Source organism: Salvelinus alpinus, chromosome 18, assembly GCF_045679555.1.
Source record: "Salvelinus alpinus chromosome 18, SLU_Salpinus.1, whole genome shotgun sequence".
NCBI lineage: Eukaryota > Metazoa > Chordata > Actinopteri > Salmoniformes > Salmonidae > Salvelinus > Salvelinus alpinus.
Genome location: NC_092103.1, coordinates 43,713,434 through 43,734,192, shown reverse-complemented (window position 1 = coordinate 43,734,192; position 20,759 = coordinate 43,713,434). Strand labels below are relative to the sequence as shown.

At 49.8% G+C, this 20,759-nt stretch overlaps 1 protein-coding gene across 1 annotated transcript in view; it reads left to right on the top strand.

Annotated features, from left to right (window-relative positions):
* LOC139544378 (A disintegrin and metalloproteinase with thrombospondin motifs 19-like) overlaps window positions 1-20,759 on the top strand; it is a 113,131-nt gene that overhangs the window by 65,831 nt on the left and 26,541 nt on the right. The window contains exon 17 of the mRNA XM_071351403.1: window positions 19,570-19,727. Coding sequence (XP_071207504.1) covers window positions 19,570-19,727 — 158 coding nt within the window. The remainder of the gene's footprint in view (window positions 1-19,569; window positions 19,728-20,759) is intronic.

Here is a 20,759-nt window from a genome sequence, read left to right as displayed (position 1 = left end):
TCCTCTCATCACTCCTCTCAACCACTCCTCTCATCACTCCTCTCAACACTCCTCTCATCACTCCTCTCATCACTCCTCTCAACCACTCCTCTCATCACTCCTCTCAACACTCCTCTCATCACTCCTCTCAACACTCCTCTCAACACTCCTCTCAACACTCCTCTCATCACTCCTCTCAACACTCCTCTCAACCACTCCTCTCAACCACTCCTCTCATCACTCCTCTCAACACTCCTCTCAACCACTCCTCTCATCACTCCTCTCAACACTCCTCTCAACCACTCCTCTCATCACTCCTCTCATCACTCCTCTCAACCACTCCTCTCATCACTCCTCTCATCACTCCTCTCAACCACTCCTCTCATCACTCCTCTCAACACTCCTCTCAACCACTCCTCTCATCACTCCTCTCAACACTCCTCTCAACCACTCCTCTCATCACTCCTCTCATCACTCCTCTCAACACTCCTCTCAACCACTCCTCTCATCACTCCTCTCAACACTCCTCTCAACACTCCTCGCATCACTCCTCTCATCACTCCTCTCAACATTCCTCTCAACCACTCCTCTCAACACTCCTCTATCACTCCTCTCATCACTCCTCTCAACACTCCTCTCAACCACTCCTCTCATCACTCCTCTCATCACTCCTCTCATCACTCCTCTCAACCACTCCTCTCATCACTCCTCTCAACACTCCTCTCACCACTCCTCTCATCACTCCTCTCAACCACTCCTCTCATCACTCCTCTCACCACTCCTCTCAACACTCCTCTCAACACTCCTCTCATCACTCCTCTCATCACTCCTCTCATCACTCCTCTCAACCACTCCTCTCATCACTCCTCTCGACACTCCTCTCATCACTCCTCTCATCACTCCTCTCAACACTCCTCTCATCACTCCTCTCATCACTCCTCTCAACACTCCTCTCAACACTCCTCTCATCACTCCTCTCATCACTCCTCTCAACATTCCTCTCAACCACTCCTCTCAACACTCCTCTCATCACTCCTCTCATCACTCCTCTCATCACTCCTCTCAACACTCCTCTCATCACTCCTCTCATCACTCCTCTCATCACTCCTCTCATCACTCCTCTCAACACTCCTCTCATCACTCCTCTCAACACTCCTCTCATCACTCCTCTCATCACTCCTCTCAACACTCCTCTCAACACTCCTCTCATCACTCCTCTCATCACTCCTCTCAACACTCCTCTCATCACTCCTCTCATCACTCCTCTCAACACTCCTCTCATCACTCCTCTCATCACTCCTCTCAACACTCCTCTCAACACTCCTCTCATCACTCCTCTCATCACTCCTCTCAACCACTCCTCTCAACCACTCCTCTCATCACTCCTCTCAACCACTCCTCTCAACACTCCTCTCAACACTCCTCTCAACACTCCTCTCAACACTCCTCTCATCACTCCTCTCAACACTCCTCTCAACACTCCTCTCAACACTCCTCTCATCACTCCTCTCATCACTCCTCTTAACCACTCCTCTCATCACTCCTCTCATCACTCCTCTCATCACTCCTCTCATCACTCCTCTCAACACTCCTCTCATCACTCCTCTCAACCACTCCTCTCATCACTCCTCTCATCACTCCTCTCATCACTCCTCTCATCACTCCTCTCAACACTCCTCTCATCACTCCTCTTAACCACTCCTCTCATCACTCCTCTCATCACTCCTCTCATCACTCCTCTCAACACTCCTCTCATCACTCCTCTCAACCACTCCTCTCATCACTCCTCTCTTCACTCCTCTCATCACTCCTCTCAACACTCCTCTCAACCACTCCTCTCATCACTCCTCTCATCACTCCTCTCATCACTCCTCTCAACCACTCCTCTCATCACTCCTCTCATCACTCCTCTCAACCACTCCTCTCATCACTCCTCTCATCACTCCTCTCATCACTCCTCTCATCACTCCTCTCATCACTCCTCTCATCACTCCTCTCAACCACTCCTCTCATCACTCCTCTCATCACTCCTCTCAACCACTCCTCTCATCACTCCTCTCAACACTCCTCTCAACCACTCCTCTCATCACTCCTCTCATCACTCCTCTCAACACTCCTCTCAACCACTCCTCTCATCACTCCTCTCATCACTCCTCTCAACACTCCTCTCATCACTTCTCTCAACCACTCCTCTCATCACTCCTCTCATCACTCCTCTCATCACTCCTCTCAACCACTCCTCTCATCACTCCTCTCAACACTCCTCTCATCACTCCTCTCATCACTCCTCTCAACACTCCTCTCATCACTCCTCTCATCACTCCTCTCAACACTCCTCTCAACACTCCTCTCATCACTCCTCTCATCACTCCTCTCAACATTCCTCTCAACCACTCCTCTCAACACTCCTCTCATCACTCCTCTCATCACACCTCTCATCACTCCTCTCAACACTCCTCTCATCACTCCTCTCATCACTCCTCTCAACACTCCTCTCAACACTCCTCTCATCACTCCTCTCATCACTCCTCTCAACATTCCTCTCAACCACTCCTCTCAACACTCCTCTCATCACTCCTCTCATCACACCTCTCATCACTCCTCTCAACACTCCTCTCATCACTCCTCTCATCACTCCTCTCAACACTCCTCTCATCACTCCTCTCATCACTCCTCTCAACACTCCTCTCATCACTCCTCTCAACACTCCTCTCATCACTCCTCTCATCACTCCTCTCAACACTCCTCTCAACACTCCTCTCATCACTCCTCTCATCACTCCTCTCAACACTCCTCTCATCACTCCTCTCATCACTCCTCTCAACACTCCTCTCATCACTCCTCTCATCACTCCTCTCAACACTCCTCTCATCACTCCTCTCATCACTCCTCTCAACCACTCCTCTCAACCACTCCTCTCAACCACTCCTCTCATCACTCCTCTCATCACTCCTCTCATCACTCCTCTCAACCACTCCTCTCATCACTCCTCTCAACACTCCTCTCATCACTCCTCTCATCACTCCTCTCAACCACTCCTCTCATCACTCCTCTCAACACTCCTCTCATCACTCCTCTCAACACTCCTCTCAACACTCCTCTCAACACTCCTCTCATCACTCCTCTCAACACTCCTCTCAACCACTCCTCTCAACCACTCCTCTCATCACTCCTCTCAACACTCCTCTCAACCACTCCTCTCATCACTCCTCTCAACACTCCTCTCAACCACTCCTCTCATCACTCCTCTCATCACTCCTCTCAACCACTCCTCTCATCACTCCTCTCATCACTCCTCTCAACCACTCCTCTCATCACTCCTCTCAACACTCCTCTCAACCACTCCTCTCATCACTCCTCTCAACACTCCTCTCAACCACTCCTCTCATCACTCCTCTCATCACTCCTCTCAACACTCCTCTCAACCACTCCTCTCATCACTCCTCTCAACACTCCTCTCAACACTCCTCGCATCACTCCTCTCATCACTCCTCTCAACATTCCTCTCAACCACTCCTCTCAACACTCCTCTATCACTCCTCTCATCACTCCTCTCAACACTCCTCTCAACCACTCCTCTCATCACTCCTCTCATCACTCCTCTCATCACTCCTCTCAACCACTCCTCTCATCACTCCTCTCAACACTCCTCTCACCACTCCTCTCATCACTCCTCTCAACCACTCCTCTCATCACTCCTCTCATCACTCCTCTCAACACTCCTCTCAACCACTCCTCTCATCACTCCTCTCATCACTCCTCTCATCACTCCTCTCAACCACTCCTCTCATCACTCCTCTCAACACTCCTCTCATCACTCCTCTCATCACTCCTCTCAACACTCCTCTCATCACTCCTCTCATCACTCCTCTCAACACTCCTCTCAACACTCCTCTCATCACTCCTCTCATCACTCCTCTCAACATTCCTCTCAACCACTCCTCTCAACACTCCTCTCATCACTCCTCTCATCACTCCTCTCATCACTCCTCTCAACACTCCTCTCATCACTCCTCTCATCACTCCTCTCATCACTCCTCTCATCACTCCTCTCAACACTCCTCTCATCACTCCTCTCAACACTCCTCTCATCACTCCTCTCATCACTCCTCTCAACACTCCTCTCAACACTCCTCTCATCACTCCTCTCATCACTCCTCTCAACACTCCTCTCATCACTCCTCTCATCACTCCTCTCAACACTCCTCTCATCACTCCTCTCATCACTCCTCTCAACACTCCTCTCAACACTCCTCTCATCACTCCTCTCATCACTCCTCTCAACCACTCCTCTCAACCACTCCTCTCATCACTCCTCTCAACCACTCCTCTCAACACTCCTCTCAACACTCCTCTCAACACTCCTCTCAACACTCCTCTCATCACTCCTCTCAACACTCCTCTCAACACTCCTCTCAACCACTCCTCTCATCACTCCTCTCAACACTCCTCTCAACACTCCTCTCAACACTCCTCTCACCACTCCTCTCAACACTCCTCTCAACACTCATCTCATCACTCCTCTCATCACTCCTCTCATCACTCCTCTCAACACTCCTCTCATCACTCCTCTCATCACTCCTCTCATCACTCCTCTCAACCACTCCTCTCATCACTCCTCTCATCACTCCTCTCATCACTCCTCTCATCACTCCTCTCATCACTCCTCTTAACCACTCCTCTCATCACTCCTCTCAACACTCCTCTCATCACTCCTCTCATCACTCCTCTCAACACTCCTCTCATCACTCCTCTCATCACTCCTCTCATCACTCCTCTCAATCACTCCTCTCATCACTCCTCTCATCACTCCTCTCATCACTCCTCTCATCACTCCTCTCATCACTCCTCTCATCACTCCTCTCATCACTCCTCTTAACCACTCATCTCATCACTCCTCTCATCACTCCTCTCATCACTCCTCTCAACACTCCTCTCAACACTCCTCTCAACACTCCTCTCAACACTCCTCTCATCACTCCTCTCATCACTCCTCTCATCACTCCTCTCATCACTCCTCTCAACACTCCTCTCATCACTCCTCTCATCACTCCTCTCAACCACTCCTCTCATCACTCCTCTCATCACTCCTCTCAACACTCCTCTCAACACTCCTCTCAACACTCCTCTCATCACTCCTCTCAACCACTCCTCTCATCACTCCTCTCATCACTCCTCTCAACACTCCTCTCAACACTCCTCTCAACACTCCTCTCATCACTCCTCTCATCACTCCTCTCAACCACTCCTCTCATCACTCCTCTCATCACTACTCTCAACACTCCTCTCAACACTCCTCTCAACACTCCTCTCATCACTCCTCTCATCACTCCTCTCACCACTCCTCTCAACACTCCTCTCACCACTCCTCTCAACACTCCTCTCAACACTCCTCTCAACACTCCTCTCATCACTCCTCTCAACACTCCTCTCAACACTCCTCTCAACACTCCTCTCATCACTCCTCTCAACACTCCTCTCAACACTCCTCTCAACACTCCTCTCATCACTCCTCTCATCACTCCTCTCAACCACTCCTCTCATCACTCCTCTCATCACTCCTCTCATCACTCCTCTCATCACTCCTCTCAACACTCCTCTCAACACTCCTCTCAACACTCCTCTCATCACTCCTCTCAACACTCCTCTCAACACTCCTCTCATCACTCCTCTCATCACTCCTCTCAACACTCCTCTCACCACTCCTCTCAACACTCCTCTCAACACTCCTCTCAACACTCCTCTCATCACTCCTCTCAACACTCCTCTCAACACTCCTCTCAACACTCCTCTCATCACTCCTCTCATCACTCCTCTCATCACTCCTCTCAACCACTCCTCTCATCACTCCTCTCAACACTCCTCTCACCACTCCTCTCATCACTCCTCTCAACCACTCCTCTCATCACTCCTCTCATCACTCCTCTCAACACTCCTCTCAACCACTCCTCTCATCACTCCTCTCATCACTCCTCTCAACCACTCCTCTCATCACTCCTCTCAACACTCCTCTCATCACTCCTCTCATCACTCCTCTCAACACTCCTCTCATCACTCCTCTCATCACTCCTCTCAACACTCCTCTCAACACTCCTCTCATCACTCCTCTCATCACTCCTCTCAACATTCCTCTCAACCACTCCTCTCAACACTCCTCTCATCACTCCTCTCATCACTCCTCTCATCACTCCTCTCAACACTCCTCTCATCACTCCTCTCATCACTCCTGTCATCACTCCTCTCATCACTCCTCTCAACACTCCTCTCATCACTCCTCTCAACACTCCTCTCATCACTCCTCTCATCACTCCTCTCAACACTCCTCTCAACACTCCTCTCATCACTCCTCTCATCACTCCTCTCAACACTCCTCTCATCACTCCTCTCATCACTCCTCTCAACACTCCTCTCATCACTCCTCTCATCACTCCTCTCAACACTCCTCTCAACACTCCTCTCATCACTCCTCTCATCACTCCTCTCAACCACTCCTCTCAACCACTCCTCTCATCACTCCTCTCAACCACTCCTCTCAACACTCCTCTCAACACTCCTCTCAACACTCCTCTCAACACTCCTCTCATCACTCCTCTCAACACTCCTCTCAACACTCCTCTCAACCACTCCTCTCATCACTCCTCTCAACACTCCTCTCAACACTCCTCTCAACACTCCTCTCACCACTCCTCTCAACACTCCTCTCAACACTCATCTCATCACTCCTCTCATCACTCCTCTCATCACTCCTCTCATCACTCCTCTCATCACTCCTCTCATCACTCCTCTCAACCACTCCTCTCATCACTCCTCTCATCACTCTTCTCATCACTCCTCTCATCACTCCTCTCATCACTCCTCTCATCACTCCTCTTAACCACTCCTCTCATCACTCCTCTCAACACTCCTCGCATCACTCCTCTCATCACTCCTCTCATCACTCCTCTCAATCACTCCTCTCATCACTCCTCTCATCACTCCTCTCATCACTCCTCTCATCACTCCTCTCATCACTCCTCTCATCACTCCTCTCATCACTCCTCTCATCACTCCTCTTAACCACTCATCTCATCACTCCTCTCATCACTCCTCTCATCACTCCTCTCAACACTCCTCTCAACACTCCTCTCAACACTCCTCTCAACACTCCTCTCATCACTCCTCTCATCACTCCTCTCATCACTCCTCTCAACACTCCTCTCATCACTCCTCTCATCACTCCTCTCAACCACTCCTCTCATCACTCCTCTCATCACTCCTCTCAACACTCCTCTCAACACTCCTCTCAACACTCCTCTCATCACTCCTCTCAACCACTCCTCTCATCACTCCTCTCATCACTCCTCTCAACACTCCTCTCAACACTCCTCTCAACACTCCTCTCATCACTCCTCTCATCACTCCTCTCAACCACTCCTCTCATCACTCCTCTCATCACTCCTCTCATCACTACTCTCAACACTCCTCTCAACACTCCTCTCAACACTCCTCTCATCACTCCTCTCATCACTCCTCTCATCACTCCTCTCAACACTCCTCTCACCACTCCTCTCAACACTCCTCTCAACACTCCTCTCAACACTCCTCTCATCACTCCTCTCAACACTCCTCTCAACACTCCTCTCAACACTCCTCTCATCACTCCTCTCAACACTCCTCTCAACACTCCTCTCAACACTCCTCTCATCACTCCTCTCATCACTCCTCTCAACCACTCCTCTCATCACTCCTCTCATCACTCCTCTCATCACTCCTCTCAACACTCCTCTCAACACTCCTCTCAACACTCCTCTCAACACTCCTCTCATCACTCCTCTCATCACTCCTCTCAACCACTCCTCTCATCACTCCTCTCATCACTCCTCTCAATACTCCTCTCATCACTCCTCTCATCACTCCTCTCAACACTCCTCTCATCACTCCTCTCAACACTCCTCTCATCACTCCTCTCATCACTCCTCTCAACACTCCTCTCAACACTCCTCTCATCACTCCTCTCATCACTCCTCTCAACACTCCTCTCATCACTCCTCTCATCACTCCTCTCAACACTCCTCTCATCACTCCTCTCAACACTCCTCTCAACCACTCCTCTCAACCACTCCTCTCAACACTCCTCTCAACCACTCCTCTCAACACTCCTCTCAACCACTCCTCTCATCACTCCTCTCATCACTCCTCTCATCACTCCTCTCATCACTCCTCTCATCACTCCTCTCATCACTCCTCTTAACCACTCCTCTCAACACTCCTCTCAACACTCCTCTCATCACTCCTCTCATCACTCCTCTCAACACTCCTCTCACCACTCCTCTCATCACTCTTCTCATCACTCCTCTCATCACTCCTCTCATCACTCCTCTCATCACTCCTCTTAACCACTCCTCTCATCACTCCTCTCAACACTCCTCGCATCACTCCTCTCATCACTCCTCTCATCACTCCTCTCAATCACTCCTCTCATCACTCCTCTCATCACTCCTCTCATCACTCCTCTCATCACTCCTCTCATCACTCCTCTCATCACTCCTCTCATCACTCCTCTTAACCACTCATCTCATCACTCCTCTCATCACTCCTCTCATCACTCCTCTCAACACTCCTCTCAACACTCCTCTCAACACTCCTCTCAACACTCCTCTCATCACTCCTCTCATCACTCCTCTCATCACTCCTCTCAACACTCCTCTCATCACTCCTCTCATCACTCCTCTCAACCACTCCTCTCATCACTCCTCTCATCACTCCTCTCAACACTCCTCTCAACACTCCTCTCAACACTCCTCTCATCACTCCTCTCAACCACTCCTCTCATCACTCCTCTCATCACTCCTCTCAACACTCCTCTCAACACTCCTCTCAACACTCCTCTCATCACTCCTCTCATCACTCCTCTCAACCACTCCTCTCATCACTCCTCTCATCACTCCTCTCATCACTACTCTCAACACTCCTCTCAACACTCCTCTCAACACTCCTCTCATCACTCCTCTCATCACTCCTCTCATCACTCCTCTCAACACTCCTCTCACCACTCCTCTCAACACTCCTCTCAACACTCCTCTCAACACTCCTCTCATCACTCCTCTCAACACTCCTCTCAACACTCCTCTCAACACTCCTCTCATCACTCCTCTCAACACTCCTCTCAACACTCCTCTCAACACTCCTCTCATCACTCCTCTCATCACTCCTCTCAACCACTCCTCTCATCACTCCTCTCATCACTCCTCTCATCACTCCTCTCAACACTCCTCTCAACACTCCTCTCAACACTCCTCTCAACACTCCTCTCATCACTCCTCTCAACACTCCTCTCAACACTCCTCTCATCACTCCTCTCATCACTCCTCTCATCACTCCTCTCACCACTCCTCTCAACACTCCTCTCAACACTCCTCTCAACACTCCTCTCATCACTCCTCTCAACACTCCTCTCAACACTCCTCTCAACACTCCTCTCATCACTCCTCTCAACACTCCTCTCAACACTCCTCTCATCACTCCTCTCATCACTCCTCTCAACCACTCCTCTCATCACTCCTCTCATCACTCCTCTCAATACTCCTCTCATCACTCCTCTCATCACTCCTCTCAACACTCCTCTCATCACTCCTCTCAACACTCCTCTCATCACTCCTCTCATCACTCCTCTCAACACTCCTCTCAACACTCCTCTCATCACTCCTCTCATCACTCCTCTCAACATTCCTCTCAACCACTCCTCTCAACACTCCTCTCAACCACTCCTCTCATCACTCCTCTCAACACTCCTCTCATCACTCCTCTCATCACTCCTCTCATCACTCCTCTCAACACTCCTCTCAACCACTCCTCTCATCACTCCTCTCAACACTCCTCTCAACACTCCTCTCATCACTCCTCTCATCACTCCTCTCAACCACTCCTCTCAACCACTCCTCTCAACACTCCTCTCAACCACTCCTCTCAACACTCCTCTCAACCACTCCTCTCAACCACTCCTCTCAACCACTCCTCTCAACACTCCTCTCAACACTCCTCTCAACACTCCTCTCATCACTCCTCTCATCACTCCTCTCAACCACTCCTCTCAACCACTCCTCTCATCACTCCTCTCAACCACTCCTCTCAACACTCCTCTCAACACTCCTCTCAACACTCCTCTCAACACTCCTCTCATCACTCCTCTCAACACTCCTCTCAACACTCCTCTCAACCACTCCTCTCATCACTCCTCTCAACACTCCTCTCAACACTCCTCTCAATACTCCTCTCACCACTCCTCTCAACACTCCTCTCAACACTCCTCTCAACCACTCCTCTCAACACTCCTCTCAACACTCCTCTCAACACTCCTCTCAACACTCCTCTCAACACTCCTCTCAACACTCCTCTCATCACTCCTCTCATCACTCCTCTCATCACTCCTCTCATCACTCCTCTCATCACTCCTCTCAACCACTCCTCTCATCACTCCTCTCATCACTCCTCTCATCACTCCTCTCATCACTCCTCTCATCACTCCTCTCATCACTCCTCTCATCACTCCTCTTAACCACTCCTCTCATCACTCCTCTCAACACTCCTCTCATCACTCCTCTCATCACTCCTCTCAACACTCCTCTCATCACTCCTCTCATCACTCCTCTCATCACTCCTCTCAACCACTCCTCTCATCACTCCTCTCATCACTCCTCTCATCACTCCTCTCATCACTCCTCTCATCACTCCTCTCATCACTCCTCTTAACCACTCCTCTCATCACTCCTCTCATCACTCCTCTCATCACTCCTCTCAACACTCCTCTCAACACTCCTCTCAACACTCCTCTCAACACTCCTCTCATCACTCCTCTCATCACTCCTCTCATCACTCCTCTCAACACTCCTCTCATCACTCCTCTCATCACTCCTCTCAACCACTCCTCTCATCACTCCTCTCATCACTCCTCTCAACACTCCTCTCAACACTCCTCTCATCACTCCTCTCAACCACTCCTCTCATCACTCCTCTCATCACTCCTCTCAACACTCCTCTCAACACTCCTCTCAACACTCCTCTCATCACTCCTCTCATCACTCCTCTCAACCACTCCTCTCATCACTCCTCTCATCACTCCTCTCATCACTCCTCTCAACACTCCTCTCAACACTCCTCTCAACACTCCTCTCATCACTCCTCTCATCACTCCTCTCATCACTCCTCTCAACACTCCTCTCACCACTCCTCTCAACACTCCTCTCAACACTCCTCTCAACACTCCTCTCATCACTCCTCTCAACACTCCTCTCAACACTCCTCTCAACACTCCTCTCATCACTCCTCTCAACACTCCTCTCAACACTCCTCTCAACACTCCTCTCATCACTCCTCTCATCACTCCTCTCAACCACTCCTCTCATCACTCCTCTCATCACTCCTCTCATCACTCCTCTCAACACTCCTCTCATCACTCCTCTCAACACTCCTCTCAACACTCCTCTCATCACTCCTCTCAACCACTCCTCTCATCACTCCTCTCATCACTCCTCTCAACACTCCTCTCAACACTCCTCTCATCACTCCTCTCAACACTCCTCTCAACACTCCTCTCAACACTCCTCTCATCACTCCTCTCAACACTCCTCTCAACCACTCCTCTCAACACTCCTCTCATCACTCCTCTCAACCACTCCTCTCATCACTCCTCTCATCTCTCCTCTCATCACTCCTCTCATCACTCCTCTCAACACTCCTCTCAACACTCCTCTCAACACTCCTCTCAACACTCCTCTCAACACTCCTCTCAACACTCCTCTCATCACTCCTCTCAACACTCCTCTCAACACTCCTCTCAACACTCCTCTCATCACTCCTCTCATCACTCCTCTCAACCACTCCTCTCATCACTCCTCTCATCACTCCTCTCAACACTCCTCTCATCACTCCTCTCATCACTCCTCTCAACCACTCCTCTCAACCACTCCTCTCAACACTCCTCTCAACCACTCCTCTCAACACTCCTCTCAACCACTCCTCTCAACCACTCCTCTCAACCACTCCTCTCAACACTCCTCTCAACACTCCTCTCAACACTCCTCTCAACACTCCTCTCATCACTCCTCTCATCACTCCTCTCAACCACTCCTCTCAACCACTCCTCTCATCACTCCTCTCAACCACTCCTCTCAACACTCCTCTCAACACTCCTCTCAACACTCCTCTCAACACTCCTCTCACCACTCCTCTCAACACTCCTCTCAACACTCCTCTCAACCACTCCTCTCATCACTCCTCTCAACACTCCTCTCAACACTCCTCTCAACCACTCCTCTCATCACTCCTCTCAACACTCCTCTCAACACTCCTCTCAATACTCCTCTCACCACTCCTCTCAACACTCCTCTCAACACTCCTCTCAACCACTCCTCTCAACACTCCTCTCAACACTCCTCTCAACACTCCTCTCAACACTCCTCTCAACACTCCTCTCATCACTCCTCTCATCACTCCTCTCATCACTCCTCTCATCACTCCTCTCAACCACTCCTCTCATCACTCCTCTCAACACTCCTCTCAACACTCCTCTCAACACTCCTCTCATCACTCCTCTCAACACTCCTCTCATCACTCCTCTCATCACTCCTCTCATCACTCCTCTCAACCACTCCTCTCATCACTCCTCTCAACACTCCTCTCAACACTCCTCTCATCACTCCTCTCATCACTCCTCTCATCACTCCTCTCATCACTCCTCTCATCACTCCTCTCATCACTCCTCTTAACCACTCCTCTCATCACTCCTCTCAACACTCCTCTCATCACTCCTCTCATCACTCCTCTCAACACTCCTCTCATCACTCCTCTCATCACTCCTCTCATCACTCCTCTCAACCACTCCTCTCATCACTCCTCTCATCACTCCTCTCATCACTCCTCTCATCACTCCTCTCATCACTCTTCTCATCACTCCTCTCATCACTCCTCTCATCACTCCTCTTAACCACTCCTCTCATCACTCCTCTCATCACTCCTCTCATCACTCCTCTCAACACTCCTCTCAACACTCCTCTCAACACTCCTCTCAACACTCCTCTCAACACTCCTCTCATCACTCCTCTCATCACTCCTCTCATCACTCCTCTCAACACTCCTCTCAACACTCCTCTCATCACTCCTCTCATCACTCCTCTCATCACTCCTCTCAACCACTCCTCTCATCACTCCTCTCATCACTCCTCTCAACACTCCTCTCAACACTCCTCTCATCACTCCTCTCAACCACTCCTCTCATCACTCCTCTCAACACTCCTCTCATCACTCCTCTCAACACTCCTCTCATCACTCCTCTCAACACTCCTCTCAACACTCCTCTCAACACTCCTCTCATCACTCCTCTCAACACTCCTCTCAACACTCCTCTCAACACTCCTCTCATCACTCCTCTCATCACTCCTCTCAACCACTCCTCTCATCACTCCTCTCATCACTCCTCTCATCACTCCTCTGAAACACTCCTCTCAACACTGCTCTCAACACTCCTCTCATCACTCCTCTCAACACTCCTCTCAACACTCCTCTCAACACTCCTCTCAACACTCCTCTCATCACTCCTCTCATCACTCCTCTCAACACTCCTCTCAACACTCCTCTCATCACTCCTCTCAACACTCCTCTCACCACTCCTCTCAACCACTCCTCTCATCACTCCTCTCAACCACTCCTCTCATCACTCCTCTCATCACTCCTCTCATCACTCCTCTCATCACTCCTCTCATCACTCCTCTTAACCACTCCTCTCATCACTCCTCTCATCACTCCTCTCATCACTCCTCTCAACACTCCTCTCAACACTCCTCTCAACACTCCTCTCAACACTCCTCTCAACACTCCTCTCATCACTCCTCTCATCACTCCTCTCATCACTCCTCTCATCACTCCTCTCAACACTCCTCTCATCACTCTTCTCACCACTCCTCTCAACCACTCCTCTCATCACTCCTCTCAACCACTCCTCTCATCACTCCTCTCAACCACTCCTCTCATCACTCCTCTCACCACTCCTCTCAACCACTCCTCTCATCACTCCTCTCAACCACTCCTCTCAACCACTCCTCTCATCACTCCTCTCAACACTCCTCTCAACCACTCCTCTCATCACTCCTCTCAACCACTCCTCTCAACCACTCCTCTCATCACTCCTCTCATCACTCCTCTCAACCACTCCTCTCAACCACTCCTCTCAACACTCCTCTCAACACTCCTCTCATCACTCCTCTCAACCACTCCTCTCAACCACTCCTCTCATCACTCCTCTCAACACTCCTCTCAACACTCCTCTCAACACTCCTCTCATCACTCCTCTCATCACTCCTCTCAACACTCCTCTCAACCACTCCTCTCATCACTCCTCTCAACACTCCTCTCAACACTCCTCTCATCACTCCTCTCATCACTCCTCTCAACACTCCTCTCATCACTCCTCTCATCACTCCTCTCATCACTCCTCTCAACATTCCTCTCAACCACTCCTCTCAACACTCCTCTATCACTCCTCTCATCACTCCTCTCAACACTCCTCTCATCACTCCTCTCATCACTCCTCTCATCACTCCTCTCAACCACTCCTCTCAACCACTCCTCTCAACCACTCCTCTCATCACTCCTCTCATCACTCCTCTCACCACTCCTCTCAACCACTCCTCTCAACACTCCTCTCATCACTCCTCTCATCACTCCTCTCAACCACTCCTCTCATCACTCCTCTCAACCACTCCTCTCATCACTCCTCTCAACCACTCCTCTCATCACTCCTCTCATCACTCCTCTCATCACTCCTCTCAACCACTCCTCTCAACACTCCTCTCATCACTCCTCTCATCACTCCTCTCATCACTCCTCTCAACCACTCCTCTCATCACTCCTCTCAACCACTCCTCTCATCACTCCTCTCATCACTCCTCTCATCACTCCTCTCAACCACTCCTCTCATCACTCCTCTCAACACTCCTCTCATCACTCCTCTCATCACTCCTCTCAACACTCCTCTCATCACTCCTCTCATCACTCCTCTCACCACTCCTCTCAACACTCCTCTCATAACTCCTCTCATCACTCCTCTCAACCACTCCTCTCATCACTCCTCTCATCACTCCTCTCATCACTCCTCTCAACCACTCCTCTCATCACTCCTCTCAACCACTCCTCTCATCACTCCTCTCATCACTCCTCTCATCACTCCTCTCAACCACTCCTCTCATCACTCCTCTCAACACTCCTCTCATCACTCCTCTCATCACTCTTCTCAACACTCCTCTCATCACTCCTCTCATCACTCCTCTCACCACTCCTCTCATCACTCCTCTCACCACTCCTCTCAACACTCCTCTCAACACTCCTCTTAACACTCCTCTCAACACTCCTCTCAACACTCCTCTCAACACTCCTCTCAACACTCCTCTCATCACTTGGTCCGTTCAAGTCGCTGCTCTTTGATCAGTCCTTCCCCATCTGAAGAGAGAGAACACTTAAGCCGGGCGTACACTGCACGATTTTGTCCCCGATTTAGCTGTCCCAGACACGTTTTTGAGATCGTAGACAAAATCCCCATGTCGTTGCCTACTTGGGGTTACGGTCGCCACTGACGCTGTTTAATGTGAGCGGGTCAGAGAGCCAATCTGAGGGTCCCGTCTTTGAGTCGTCCCAGAGGTCCTGTTATTTTCAAACATGTTTTATTTTATCGGTACAAATACTGCAACACTCTTGTAGTGTGAGATGTGCAACGTCAAGTTTTGAGAAAGGTGATCAGCAATAGCCAATGAGAGAAGAAGCCAGTGAGATGATGACGTTGTATCGCGTCACCCAGAATGTGTAGACTCCAATGATGTATATAAACCATGGATTGCTGATGCTATGTATTAGCCAATGAGAGGCTTTGAAGCCACCGACGAACCTATGTATTAGCCAATGAGAGGCTTTGAAGCCACCGACGAACAGTGACATCAGTCCTTAAAAAGAAAATGATGCTTTATGGAAAATGTTTTTGTATATATTTTCTTTTTTTATGTTTAGCTCACATAATATAATTTTAAAAGTATCCATTAAGGTGTCTGTAATAGAATAATCATGGTAAAAACCAATGTAGACATTAATAAATGCATTTCTCTAGCTGGCAAAATATTTCTTTTTACAACGTTGGGGGAGTGCCAAGATGGAGGTGAATCGGCTTCAAAACAGCGCTGTTAGGTATCTAGTGTATATATAAATCATTGGTGGACTCTCGAGCAGGAGTGATTGGTGGACTCTCGAGCAGGAGTGATTGGTGGACTCTCGAGCAGGAGTGATTGGTGGACTCTCGAGCAGGAGTGATTGGTGGACTCTCGAGCAGGAGTGATTGATGGACTCTCGAGCAGGAGTGATTGGTGGACTCTCGAGCAGGAGTGATTGGTGGACTCTCGAGTAGGAGTGATTGGTGGACTCTCGAGCAGGAGTGATTGGTGGACTCTCGAGCAGGAGTGATTGGTGGACTCTCGAGCAGGAGTGATTGGTGGACTCTCGAGCAGGAGTGATTGGTGGACTCTCGAGCAGGAGTGATTGGTGGACTCTCGAGCAGGAGTGATTGGTGGACTCTCGAGCAGGAGTGATTGGTGGACTCTCGAGCAGGAGTGATTGGTGGACTCTCGAGCAGGAGTGATTGGTGGACTCTCGAGCAGGAGTGATGACTACTACTAGCCTACTAGTATGCTTACTCTGAAGTTCACAAGCAATGTTATTCAATTCAAAATGTATTGAAGCTGCTTTGAGCCACAGCTCGTTATAGCTGCACAATCTAATCACATCATTGTTTTCACGAGACAGCAGGGTTTCCAGAATCCTCACGACCAACTGAAGAACCTATAGTGTGTGACCACCGTCTGCCAGAATGTTTAGTGTGTGCACGACTACGTTGGGAAGACAAAAAAAAAACGTAATGAAAGACGTTTGTTTAATGTGATAGGCTCAGCGATGTTAAGCTTTTGAAAGTCGTGTAGTGTACGCCTGGTATTACTCCCCCAGCTCCTACACATCTATACAGAGATCACCCTTCTCATCTTTCATGTGCCCAGTCCATTGCTCTTAGATAAGCCCTTCCCCCAGCTTTAGTGAGAGAGTGTTACTCCCCCAGCTTTCGAGTCTCACTAACTTCCTGAACTCATCCACATTTCCTCTCATTTTTCACGTGCCCAACCCACTGCTCTCAGATTAGTCCTTCAGCCAGCTTTAGTGAGAGAGCATTAGTTCCCCAGCTCCACACATCTCCTCTCATCTCTCATATGGCTCTCTTTCAGATGTCTCTCTTTCAGATGACTCCTAGTGTAACCACACAACACAAGTCCTGCGCTGTATCCATCTGTCTAATATGTGTCAGCAGACCTGCCTGCTATCAGGGAATAATATGTCTCAAGTGGCACCCTATTCCCTATGTAGTGCACTACTTATAGCCATTTGGGATTCAACCTGACTGTTTTCCTCCCCTGCCTGCCAGCGTCCTGACTCCTGCCTTTCATGTGATTAGGAACCACGAGGCGGCTCACTTCGATTACACTGAGAGGCTGCTGGGGCAGTCCTCTCTACTTCCCCAGAGTCTTTACTTCCCCCTCCTCTCTACTTCCCCCTCCTCTCTACTTCCCCAGAGTCTTTACTTCCCCCTCCTCTCTACTTCCCCCTCCTCTCTACTTCCCCCTCCTCTCTACTTCCCCAGAGTCTTTACTTCCCCCTCCTCTCTACTTCCCCCTCCTCTCTACTTCCCCAGAGTCTTTACTTCCCCCTCCTCTCTACTTCCCCCTCCTCTCTACTTCCCCCTCCTCTCTACTTCCCCCTCCTCTCTACTTCCCCAGAGTCTCTACTTCTCCCGCCTCTCTACTTCCCCAGAGTCTCTACTTCTCCAGAGTCTCTACTTCCCCAGAGTCTCTACTTCCCCAGAGTCTCTACTTCCCCAGAGTCTCTACTTCACCAGAGTCTCTACTTCACCAGAGTCTCTACTTCACCAGAGGCTCTACTTCACCAGAGGCTCTACTTCCCCCTCCTCTCTACTACCCCTTCTCTCTACTACCCCCTCCTCTCTACTACCCCTCCTCTCTACTACCCCTCCTCTCTACTACCCCTCCTCTCTACTTCCCCTCCTCTCTACTACCCCTCCTCTCTACTTCCCCAGAGTCTTTACTTCCCCCTCCTCTCTACTTCCCCCTCCTCTCTACTTCCCCCTCCTCTCTACTTCCCCAGAGTCTTTACTTCCTCCTCCTCTCTACTTCCCCCTCCTCTCTACTTCCCCAGAGTCTCTACTTCCCCAGAGTCTCTACTTCTCCCGCCTCTCTACTTCCCCAGAGTCTCTACTTCTCCAGAGTCTCTACTTCCCCAGAGTCTCTACTTCCCCAGAGTCTCTACTTCACCAGAGTCTCTACTTCACCAGAGTCTCTACTTCACCAGAGGCTCTACTTCACCAGAGGCTCTACTTCCCCCTCCTCTCTACTACCCCTTCTCTCTACTACCCCCTCCTCTCTACTACCCCTCCTCTCTACTACCCCTCCTCTCTACTTCCCCTCCTCTCTACTACCCCTCCTCTCTACTACCCCTCCTCTCTACTACCCCTCCTCTACTTCCCCAGTGTCTCTGCTTCCCCACCACCATTCCTTCCTCACTCCCCATTCGCTAAGCCATCCCTCTCCACCCTCCCAGGATGCCAATCTGCTAAGGAGAAGCCAAATGAGTTCAAACGCATGTAGAGGGAAGAGTGATAAGATTGGACAAGAGGTTACTGTTAGGATTCTGGCGAGTGTGTGTGTGTGCGTGTGTGTGTGTGTGTGTGTGTGTGTGTGTGTGTGTGTGTGTGTGTGTGTGTGTGTGTGTGTGTGTGTGTGTGTGTGTGTGTGTGTGTGTGTGTGTGTGTGTGTGTGTGTGTGTGTGTGAAGAGAATAACACCATTCTACAGTATGTTGTAGAATACATTATCAAAGGAGATAAACAAGGTTAAAAAAACAAGCATCAATTGTTGTAAATATATATTGACGTTTCAAATAATTTTGTAAACACGTCTAAGATGAAGGACCTCACAGCTAAACACATCTAAGATGAAGGACCTCACAGCTAAACACGTCTAAAATGAAAGACCTCACAGCTCAACACGTCTAAGATGAAAGACCTCACAGCTCAACACATCTAAGATGAAGGACCTCACAGCTAAACACGTCTAAGATGAAGGACCTCACAGCTAAACACATCTAAGATGAAGGACCTCACAGCTAAACACGTCTAAGATGAAGGACCTCACAGCTAAACACGTCTAAGATGAAGGACCTCACAGCTCAACACATCTAAGATGAAGGGCCTCACATCTAAGTGGTAAACAGAACTTTGGCCAGACTGCTGCCTTGTATTTTTCCTCCCTCACAGTATCAACAACATCCGTCCACAGAGTGGGTACAAGTTACATGTGCATCAGTGGAAACATCCCAAAATGGTACTCTATTCACTATATAATGGACTACATTTAACCAGAGCCCATGAGTTACTATCTAGGGAATAGGGTGCCATTTGGGACTGTAACCATTAAGTCCCAAATGATCTCTGCTGCATTTCCTTGTTTACTTTCTGCAGCACTCAAAGACACAAACAAGCATTCCATCAACAGCGACTGGAAGATAGACCGCCCAGGAGCCTTCAACATGGCGGGCACCACCGTTCACTACGTCCGGAGAGGACTGTGGGAGAAAATGTCAGCCAGAGGTCCCACTACCTCCCCGCTGCATCTCATGGTGAATTACTTCCTTATTTCCTTATGTCTCTGTAAACCTGGGTTCAAATACTATTTGGAATCTTTGAACCTACTTTCAGCGTTTGCTTTAGCCTGCCTGGAGTGGCTCAGTTGTTAGAGCAATGGCACTTGCAATGCCAGGGTTGTGGGTTCGATTCCCTCGGGGCATTAGTATCAATGAAAAAGGTATGCATTCACTACTGTACGTTGCTCTGGATAAGAGTGTCTGCTGATGTGCAGGGTTTTCACTTATGGGACTTTTCTGTTGGTTCCATTACAACAGGCAAGCTCAATGAAGCACATCATTTTTAAGTGATTTCAGATTATACTTGAACTCAGGGCTGCTCTGTGGGTTTACATCCATTTGTGGTCACGTCCCCTAGTCCTGAGGTGCTACCAGGGCTATGCAGTTTCATTATTGTGGTCACGTCCCCTAGTCCTGAGGTGCTACCAGGGCTACGCAGTTTCATTATTGTGGTCACGTCCCCTTGTCCTGAGGTGCTACCAGGGCTACGCAGTTTCCTTATTGTGGTCACGTCCCCTAGTCCTGAGGTGCTACCAGGGCTATACAGGATTTCCTTATTGTGGTCACGTCCTCTAGTCCTGAGGTGCTACCAGGGCTATGCAGTTTCATTAGTGGTCACGTCCCCTAGTCCTGAGGTGCTACCAGGGCTATGCAGGATTTCCTTATTGTGGTCACGTCCTCTAGTCCTGAGGTGCTACCAGGGCTATGCAGTTTCATTATTGTGGTCACGTCCCCTAGTCCTGAGGTGCTACCAGGGCTATGCAGGATTTCCTTATTGTGGTCACGTCCTCTAGTCCTGAGGTGCTACCAGGGCTATGCAGTTTCATTATTGTGGTCACGTCCCCTAGTCCTGAGGTGCTACCAGGGCTACGCAGTTTCATTATTGTGGTCACATCCCCTAGTCCTGAGGTGCTACAGGGCTATGCAGGATTTCCTTATTGTTATTACTCTGCTGTACAACAGACAAAGCAGTAAACATGTCTAATGGAACTACGGAATTTCTGGTGG